Consider the following 11,037-nt stretch of genomic DNA (forward strand, 5'->3'; position numbering starts at 1 on the left):
CAATGATTTAACTTTCTTACAGATATATATTATATATATATATAGGGTAAGTTTAAAAAGAAAACTCGTGAAAACCCTATGTAACATCGTTTTTTTTTGTTACATGTAATATATGTTGTAACATTTAATACAAAACATTGAAACATAAAAAAAAATGTTTTGCTATTTTTTAACATTTTTTTACAAATTTTTATATATGTTTTCAGGAGAGAGAAAAAGTTATATTTATATTTACATTTTTTATTAACTTTAATTGTGGACCACAAGATTTAATCTTTAATTAAAAACATGTGATTGAGAATGAGTTTCTAGAGTTTTCACAACTCAAATGAGTTTTCATTTTATATTTAAGTATAAAATGAAAACCCATTTGAGTTGTGAAAACTCTAGAAACCCATTTTTTTTATGTTTCAATGTTTTGTATTAAATGTTACAACATATATTACATGTAACAAAAAAAAAAAAACAAAAACGATGTTACATAAGGTTTTCACAACTCAAGTGGGTTTTCATTTTAACCTTACCCTATATATATGTATATATAAATAAGCAATTCAACAGATTTTTATTTGTTATTGTTCTCTTAGAGTAATTTAATATCTTACTAATATATTAAAGCAAGATGATTCTCTCCACATGTCCTTATTTTAACCTATCCACATAGGATTCCATGTAATCACATTTCCATATATTCATAATTATTTTTAATCCACTAAATTAAAATAAGCATTCCAATTTAATTCAATTAATTCTGTAATTAAATCTATTTATTTAAATTAATGCAATTAACTCCATGATTAAGTCTATTTATTCCAATTAATAACCACCTTGTCAACGATTTAATTTATTCTTGAGGAAAGAAGAAGAGCCGGTGAATGGTGATCAAACCGAATGTTCTTTAAGTTTTATTTATTTATTAAGAAATGACATGAAAAATGCTATAAAAATATAGATATCTCTGAAAATTATTTATAAAAAACACTCTAAAAGAAAAAAGAAAAAAACGTTATTTAGAACAATTATGAACATTTAAAAAAATTAAATAAAGCTGTTTACAAAGAGATTTCCGAAAACTTAATGTGATACAGTTTAAAGTTGATATGTATTTGTAAACTTAGTTTTCAATTAATATTACAAAATCTTTTACTAATATGTGTTTTTTTATTTTTTTTTTCAGGTCTAATGGTTTATTTATGTTTTATTATTTCTTATTCATTGCATTGTTTATTTATAAAGTATTTTCTTTTTATGTTATAGATATAGTTTAACATATTTTGTAACATCTGAGGGTAAAAAACTTATGTCAAATATTTGTGTTGACTGAATGCGTAGTTTATATTTTATATTGTTTGTTGATATGTTTTCCACACGTGTGTAACACGAGCTATTATCATAGTTTTATAATAAAACTCAACATATATAGTCATGAATTGAGTGATTCAATATTCAATTTTAGTAAACATGGCTTGCAAGTTGCAAGTATCATGCATTGTCTTATTTTGAAAATTCTTTGAGTATTAATTGCCAACTAATTCTAGCATAAAGTTTATTCTCAAGCTTGGTCGAGGATCCCTTGGCTTTGACGCAGCAATGTGGATGCCTATTGATGATTTGCCTCACTACCAAATTTAACTAAAGCATCCCAATAATATAAATTTAACAGCAACAGTAATCAATCAATATATATTGTTAACACCAATGCCAACAAATTATCAGTATTTTTATGCTTTTGAGTATTTAGTACCAATTGTTGTTTCATTATACTATGATGGTACTCGCGATATTCAAAGTTGATTGAACAAACGGCACAATGCAAAAATATCTTAGTCATCAGTGCGTTGTTGGATATGATACCTTTTCTAGACGTGCTTTCTTATTCCACGATCAAACACAGATCGATGACCGAATCAAAATTTCTATAATTGAGTTTCAATTTAGAACTATGATCTTCAATTTACTAGAGTTTATGTTAAACCAATGACAAATTTCAAAATACAAAATTGAACATGATTATTACAATTACACATACGTATTCAAGAAAAGAGAGTAACACATGCCTTGACAGGTTCAGGGTGCGATAGGGGAGGGGAAATTAGAAGCTATCGAATTTAACAGGGGCAAGGGACGTAAATTATATACCCTTGAGTGATTTTCACATGCTTATAGTTAACGAGCTATATAAACTGCCGTTAGGATAAAGGTCCTAAATTGCAACAAACTAATTACATAAAAAGTGTTTAGTGTAGTTAATAAAGATAAAGATTGAAACCTGCACATAAATATTTAAACATGTAATTTACTCTTTATTCTTTAAACAATATACAAATCAATTAAAAAAAGAGAATCATATACGTAAAAGGTTGTTAACATGTAGTCAATTATAAATACAAAACAACGATAAAAATAAAAAACTTATAGTTGTTACTTAATTTAAAGATTATATATGAGATATTTTGAACTTGAACTAGTCTATCATCTTTCATATAGCATATGCAAATATTTATACCAATTTACATTTCTTTACTTAAAATTGTTTCAGTATATATCTTTTTTTTGAACAACTAATTCTAATTTCCACCATTTGGCTTGCATCATAGTATTCAGTAGGTAACACCAACGTCTTTACCACCACACCACAAACAGATTAAAATTGTTTCGGTATTAAACACACATATACACCATTTAAATCATTAAATGCATATATTTTAGATTTGATTTAAAAATATATAAAATCAAGTTTATTACAAGAAACTTTACTATAAAAGTAGGTAACGGAAACCAGTAACGGCGTTAGTGAACCCAGGCCGAGGGAAGACAAACCAAAACCGTTTTAAAATGAAAGCCCAAATCCCGCTTTTTTATATAATAATAATAATAATAATAATTTCCCACTCAGTCTCATTCTTTGATGCTTCAAATGTAGTCCTATTACTGTCTCACTCTCAGGCAATAATAGATCGTTGACTTACCATTGACCGTCACTCAGCAGAAATGGCCAAAGTAGCAACCCGAGGTCCGATTATACCGCCGTCAAAGTCTCATCTCTTTTCCGACGGTGCATCCACCGCCGGCTCTTTTATAACCACCGGCGCCACCAAAAACAAAACCAAAACCAAAAGAAAGACGCCTTCTGAGTTAAGAGTGAGTATTATTATTATTATTATTATTATTATGCAATTAGGGTTTAAATACTTCATATAGATTCAAGCAATACTATTAGGGTTTATGAATTTGTGAGATTCAGGAATTAGGTGCAGATTAAAGATGAGTAAATTAGGGCAAATAGCTTAATTGCCAATTGGATTGATGTGTTGTGAGCCATGGCTGAATAAATTAAGTAACTAGATGTAAACCTGACAGTTAGAAGATAATGCAGCCATTGACAGATACTGTGATTCATGTTTTGTTTAGCTAAAAATATTACTTTAATATTGACGCGTGTGATGAATTTATTAAAATTATTTAACATAAAAAGTTAGAAACTTTTTTTTTTCATTTTATGGATGCATACATTTTGTGTCATTTATATATGATTGCTTGGTAGTGTAGTGGAATGAAAGATCACAATTGTTAAGTTTTCTGAGATAATGGATCCAATAAATAATATTACTCATTGACAGACTGAGCAGTTAAAGGGCAAGAATGTTGTTGAGCAAATGGATGAATCTCCAGCATCAGAGCCTGGTTCGATAAGGTATCAAGTCCACCACTCATAACCTTTGATTTTTTTGATAGTTTTATCTTTTTATGTACTTAACTAACAATCACTTTTTTTGGATAGAAATGCTAATGGAGTAACATCTGAGCCTTTTATAAGACCTAAAAATCCCAGATACATTGACACTCGTGTGGATGAACTGTTTCCCAGTAGGAAAAACAGTTTGAGGCTTAAAATGCCATCCGTGAAAGAACATGCTAAGGTACTTGTTTGCTAAAATCTTGCTTAATATAATGGCCTTCAAGTTTCTAATTTTCTCTTATTATTTCAGGAAAGGATTGATGTTGATCATACTGATAGCTTAAATAATTCTTCATCTTCTGTAAAGCTTGCTTCTGATAGGCAAAACAATGATGCACAATCTTCCGCAGCAATACAATCGCATATCACATCGAGAAAATGTAATGCAAGCACGTTTCGTAGTGTTGTGGAGTTATCAACAGGGGGTGATATATCCTCTGACTTTTCTATTAATATGGTACTTTTCTTTTTCCTTTTTTTTGGGTCTAAATGCGTATGCTTTAATCGATGATATGGACATGCAAAAGTCAATATTACCCTTTTTATAGGACGAAGCCTTCAAAGGTCTTGCTGCTCGTCCATCTATCAATGCCTTAATAGCACCAGATGGAAATACAAATTCCACATCAGCAAATTTTTGCTCAGAGTTTGATATTTCTGGGCATAAAGTACCACTGGATTTCACATTGAAAACTAGCATGCGCGTGTTTGCTTCATCCTCGGTTAATTGGTAAGTGTTTTTGAATTCTTACAAAGTGAAAGGATCTATGTTTAAGTTTTTAAACTAGAATGCATATGATCGTTACTTTTTATGATTATTTAGGTTTCACCGGATGATGAACTATGGCACATTTAACGGACAAACCGGTCAAATTTCTAATGCAAAAGCTTTGTATTCTTGGGTGTATCCACAGAGTTCTTTACCTCCTGTCATATCTGCATTAACTTTATCTTCAAAAGGGGAAGGTATTAATATTGCATAGGTTATCTTGTTTTCAATTTGTTTAACCACAATTGTTTTATAAATATTAACATATAGGTCAAATGGATTTCTTGACCAAACGTCAACTGGCATGGGAAACCTCATTTCGCAGCCTTTATATCATCATGCGGAAGAACATTTGCAGCTTATTTTATGGTAGTTTTATATGATAGAATAAGTATTACTTATTAATTATTGTTATACATTTTTCTGACATAATTATATTCTTGCAAGTTTACAGTCTGCACAGGACAGTTTGTGGCAATGTTCACCAACATCAATGGCTTTACAGTAAGTAAACCCGTGTGCAGTGCTTATGTGTCCCAATCAACAAGAAACTTAAGGTCACTGTTAAAAGAACAGGTATGTTTCATTGTTTCCTTAATTTTTTTTTTGTTTTTTTTGTTCTTATCTGGGTGCTAAGTCGATTTTATGAATTTTAAGGATATATCTTTTACTATGCCTCTGTGCCACTCTAAAGTGGAACAAGTAACTACAGAAGACCTCATTGAGCTCTCAGAGATTGAAAAGCATAATCTTGGAAAGGTATGATCCGACCCATGACCCATGACTCATTTGCATGTTTTTGCAGACTAGGCGTACAGTGTCTCTATCTGATGTGGATAATAGCCTGGAATCTTTATTGGTGTTTAGTGACAATAACGTGCACGGGCTATATGAATTTTTGCTTAATTACAGGTTAGCACAAGTTCCCAGTTGAAAAAGATAAAGACTTGTGTAGTTAATCTTTTCTTACCGCTTAAATCTTTGTAATATACTTTCTGTTTCAGGTTTCTTTTACCATCTTTGAATGCTTTAGACGTTCCTTTACTTTATTCACCAGTACCGTTTGAAAATGCTGCTGTTTCTGCACCAGTGGTTTGTTTGTTTATAACTTTGTAGTGTTTAATGTTATCAAACAACATGCTAACATTTTCTGTCTTGGATAGGTCAAATGTAAGGAAGTGAGGAAAATTGACCATATGTCTGGACTAACCACAATACAACCTAACCATGATTCATCTTCCACTTCCCATTACACTATTGAAATCAAGGATACTTATCTTCCTCCATGGATAACTAGCAGTGTGTGTGATGCAATAAGATCCAGTGGTGATAGTAGCTTTGAAGCAAGGTATTATACTAGTAGTGTGTGTGATTTGTTTTTTGGTTCCTTAAATGGTTCCTAAAGTTGGTAAGCCTTTTGCAGTTTTGTGACAGAACCGATTTCAGTTGGTTTGAACGTTGGTCTTGATGCGGTTAGCTACAAGCTTGAAGGGTTGCAAGAACCGAGTTGCCCATTTGGTGTTACAAACACTGTTGTTTCTCATCACCTGAGCCGTGGCTTTCTAAAAGGCTTAAAATACTGTAATGATTCTTATGCTGTTTCTCTCTCACCGGTTTGAGGTTATTTTGTTGCAAAAATGTTGTTAATGTTTTCCTTTCTTAAACCTAACCAAAATTGCAGTGGGATCAAAGGTATCCTGCTTTTGTTGCAAAATTTTTTTGTTCATGTTAAATCATGATTGTTAGTATAGTTAAGCGCAAAACGAGGTTATCTTTTCTTCCAAGAAGAAATTTCCCAAATAATTATTTTATCCCTAATTCATTTTCATATAACCTTGGTTCATCTGTAATAATTTGGTTATAAAAATTGTGTTAAGTTTTATAAATTAGCTTGTGATTACTTTCTTTTACTATAAACTTCCAATTAATCTTTTCTTGTTTTATTTGCGACATCGATTGTGGTTCTTCTGCATGAAAGTTTTATGCACTTTGGGTGGTGGTGCACCTGGCTATTGATCTGCAGGTGATATTGGCATTGACTGTATGTTTTTGTATTCATCTTGTGAGGTGTTTGGTGGTTTGATTGTTAGGGGATTGCATTACAAACATGAATATTTGTAGGTGGTATTAAACTCAGACGCCGTTGTTTGTAGAATTAATAAAAGAGATGTATTACATCAACAAAACTTTTTTCAAGCTATAACACATGAATATTTGTATGACACCAAAATATGTAAATATAATATACAGTGTGCACTTACATTTTGTTGGTTTGAGCTAAATTCCAACATCCTTTGTTTCCTAATCCACCAGAAAACCAGTTGAAGGGAAAAACCATTCACACAACTCATTCATCCAACAACAATCCCACAAATTAAATAACCACAAACAATGTGTAGTTTAGGATATTACAGTTTCACCATCAATTTGGTGAAAGGTGTGTTTTGTGTTCTGGTAACACACCTCCATTGCCCCACCAGAGATCCCTTGTCCAAAACCACCATCAATCCTGGATTACTTGGGGTCATACCGAACATACACCTAAGCAACACGAAAATGGACCTCTTTAGTTGATAGAACTATGAATTACCGGTTTCCGGGTGACACATTGTTGATATTACATATGTACATTGATGTTTGATGTGCACACATGACATGATAAATTTAAAAATATTTGATTTTTTTTTCAATTTTTATTTAACATATAATTAGTTATTTTCTAGTAATATATAGCATTCAGTTAAAATATACATTTCTAATATAAATTTTAGTATGGGTGTTTAATGTTCAGTATTGTTTCCAACCTAATACTTACCAAGCCGAAACACTTTAAAACCACACCAAATTGCATATTTGGTTTTTGGTTGAAATTGAATTGGGTTTTCGTTTTCGCTTTTAGAAATCTGAATTAGCTTTTGATTGATTAAACATGATAACAAGTAATAGTTATTTAAGTTTTGTTGTTTTTTCAAAATTTAATCAGAACTTTGGACAATCTTAGGAGCTGTTTGGTAGCCTCTTAAGGGTAATTAAGAGGTTACCTTCTAATCATTCAGACTTAAGGCTACTTCTTAATCATTAAAATGTTATGAGCCATTAGGAGGAAGAGGCTACCAAACAGCCTCTTATTTAGCCTAACACAATCTGATTAAATAATAAATTTATGAAAGCATTTATTTAGTTGAAAACCAAATCATCATCATCATCATCATCATCATCATCATCATCATCGTACTCAGTATATCCCACCAATAGCAATGCTATGGTAGGGTCTGAGGAGGGTAAGATGTAGACAGCCTTACCTCTATCCTATATGGATAGAGAGGCTGCTTCCGGTGAGACCCCCGGCTCGATAGTAGTTTTGAATCAAGCCTTGGACATAAGACACATAACACTCAATCATCGGGACACCGGCTGATTGGTGCATGTGCCCTTGTCTTTCGGCTATCAACGCCACCACATGATGCCTGATTAACCTTCCGCCACTTTTAACGTTATTTTCACGTGATTAGTAAAATAACGTCAAAATTAGTGCAATTTTACTTTTGCCCACCCAAGGGTTCACACATATATACATTATATGTGCGCACCGCAAGCAGGGCGTTAGTTGAAAACCAAATATTGAACTAAATTCGAATTCGGGTTTTGGTTGGGTTTTTTAACTTAATAAGGTTGGTTTAAAACAGAATAAAACAAAAACCGAGTCAATAAACACCCCTAGTCATAGTATTGTGTATTAAAAAACTTTATATTTAGTAACTTCAGTTTTTAAAAAAATATTTAGGAAACAGAACTTCATATTGAGGAAAAGTAAATTGTTATATAAATGAAAATGAAAAGCAATAAAATTCAGTTTTTTGTGAGATTTGGAGTCAAATATCACATTTCCAAAAGTTCTTTAAAAAACTAAAAGAAAACTACATAATTTATGCAAAAAAACTCATTTCTACTTACTTGGTTTGAGTAGCATTTCTTCTCCACAAGACAAATGATACAACACTTTGGCCAAAAGTCTTGAAATAAGATTTCTTCTTAACAGGCATCCTGCTTGTTGCTGACATATCTTTACACAAATTCTGAGCTATCTCCTTCAATAACACCAGTTGAGCCTTATCTGTTCGCATATTAATAATTGCTTGTCTCATCGATTCGCGATCAGCTTCAAGCGCATGGAGTCTTGCATAGAGTTTCATAACTTCTGGATCTTGAATCTCATTATGAAACACTGAATCCTTTGTGGTGCTAATACAATCATCGTATGTGTTGTTAATGTTAATGTTAGCTTTCTGCTCATAATAATATGGTGCTGGTGCATTATAATGAATCGAGTCAACTGTGTATATTCTGTCCCGACTCATTTCACTTCCAAATTCCGAGCCGTTTTCGACCCTTTTAAGGTTGGAATCTTCTTCTTTAATCTTTGCAAAGAACGAACCCATGCTATCTGACGAGAAAAGAGTCGACGGCTTCTGTTTTCGTGGGGAGTGATCGACGATTACCTATGAGATAGAATGACATAAAATTTGGTTTATTTTTATATCATTATCATGATTAAACGATACGATGTTATTAGGTTTTCAAAATGATCAAAATAGCCATTTTAACCGTTGATGTAAACAAATTGTATTTACCTTTTTATTTACTAAAATATTATTAGACTTTCATTTTCTAGTTAAGAAAAATACGCATTTTACTTTTATTTTTCTTCGCTTTGAATAATGTCAATCAATAACATGTCGTTATGTGTCAGACCCTGCGCAATAGATAGAATCTAGTGTGTTAAAAAGGACCTCTCGTGCCAGTGAGATCTAATATGATATGCTTTGCCATTTTGAATCTGTCGCGTTGAAATGTACAATTTGTTGTACCAGACTAAAATTTATTGCGCATAATGATACATGTCGCGTCATGATTTATTGGTTATTTAAAAAATTCCATTGCTAATCTTAAATATGGATAATTTGGTGATTTCTTTCTTTTTTTAGTTCTCATTCAAAATAACTAGGTTGTTACCCTGCGTTGCGCTGGGCTATTCTGTTGGTCGGGCGTCGTTTTCGTAAGTTGCTGCAAATTCGTTGGTATCCGTAACGTTCTTTACGGTACCAAAAGTAAACCCAAAAAATAATTCCTCAAAATAACGTATTTAAAACAAAGTAAAAAAGGAAACATCACACCATCTTACTTTTTCGTTGGTTGATCTAGTGTGAAATCTATTTAAAAAAACAAAAGAAAACCATAAAAAACAAAAATAAAAAAAAAAAAAACAAAAGAAAACCATAAAAAACAAAAATACAAAAAAAAAGACCTAAATAAGGTTTGAACTTGCGACATCCGAGTTAAAACAATACAACACCACCACAACAGCTTCCTTTTTTGTTACTTTAATTACTTCCAAATGAATAAATAGTTAAACATATTTTGAAATATTAAAAAAAAAAAAGAAACTTAGTGAACATGGCAGCCACCGATAGAACCAATAACAAAAATACTATAGCCTGAGGTTTTCCTTTAATACGTAGTATAATTATTTTGACGATACCTCACCTTCTCGAGGACCGGCTGATGGCGCGGGCTTCGTTCCAACTGGTTGATTCGGTGCTCTATATCTTTTATAGAACACGGTGTTTGTGTTTCGCTAAATGCGTATCTATCAATGTCGATTATTTCAGTTTCTGACTCCGGGTACATTTGTTGCTCATTTGTATGGCATTTTAGAGGCGGATAATCATCAAACTGGACGGATTGAGTATCCGAATTCGAAGCAATACTATTACTATGTTTAATCACACCTTTTACACCTTCGGCTTCGGCTTCGGTTTCGGTTAGCCCATAACTCATCATTCGGTATTTATACGCTTGCACTTCACACGTTAACGATTGAATCGTTTGTTCTCGTTTATACAACAACTCTTCCAACGCCGCAATCTCCTGCTGATCATGGCTCGATTTCTGCTCCGCAAACCGCTTAAATTGTTGTGCCTCCATCTCGATACTCGCTTTCTCACGTTGCAACCGAAGGATCATCGACATGGCCTCGTTTGCGGCAGAGGAAGACGCGTTACGCTCTTCTTCTAGCTCAACCGCGAGTAGGTTAATAGATTGTTGTTGGGTTGAAACCATTTCACGGAGTGCGGAGCACTCGTTCTCTATATCGACCCGGGCCACCTGTACCTGGGGTACAGGAAGGCCCGGGATCAAGAAACTTTGGGTCTCGAGCTCGAGCTCGTCGAGCTTTCGCTTAACCGATCGGAACCATGTTTTGGTGCATGATCGGTTAGTTGTTGGGAAACAATAGTTGCAACCATATTCACATTTTGATTCCATATATGAAATATATTATAAGTTATAATGAGTTTATAAATATAAATTTAGATAGAAAATGATATTGAATTGTTATGTTATGTGATATATAGTTTTCCCTTTTACTAATAATCCGGCAAACCATCAATCCTTCAATATCAAGAAAGCGACTACAGGACCCTGAAATTTGAAGAAATAATAAAGAGAATGATTAATGTTAATAAATAGT

The 11,037-nt window shown here is 32.5% G+C and overlaps 1 protein-coding gene and 1 pseudogene across 1 annotated transcript; one reads left to right on the forward strand and one right to left on the reverse strand.

Annotated features, from left to right (window-relative positions):
- Positions 1-2,991: 2,991 nt before the first annotated feature.
- On the forward strand, positions 2,992-6,212 carry LOC143539520 (uncharacterized). Its single transcript, XM_077032812.1, has 13 exons — positions 2,992-3,141; positions 3,621-3,694; positions 3,782-3,920; positions 3,990-4,196; positions 4,288-4,469; positions 4,563-4,705; positions 4,779-4,877; positions 4,963-5,084; positions 5,166-5,267; positions 5,314-5,420; positions 5,513-5,600; positions 5,672-5,856; positions 5,932-6,212. The coding sequence occupies exons 1-13, from the start codon at positions 2,992-2,994 to the stop codon at positions 6,125-6,127; spliced, it is 1,794 nt and encodes a 597-aa protein (XP_076888927.1). The 3' UTR covers positions 6,128-6,212.
- Positions 6,213-6,862: 650 nt separating this feature from the next.
- Positions 6,863-10,832, reverse strand: LOC143539495 (myosin-binding protein 7 pseudogene; annotated as a pseudogene).
- Between the last annotated feature and the right edge of the window lie 205 nt (positions 10,833-11,037).

This window comes from Bidens hawaiensis, unplaced genomic scaffold (assembly GCF_021521415.1).
Source record: "Bidens hawaiensis isolate Kalapana, Puna unplaced genomic scaffold, B.hawaiensis_p1.1 tig00011901_1, whole genome shotgun sequence".
In the NCBI taxonomy this organism is placed as follows: domain Eukaryota; kingdom Viridiplantae; phylum Streptophyta; class Magnoliopsida; order Asterales; family Asteraceae; genus Bidens; species Bidens hawaiensis.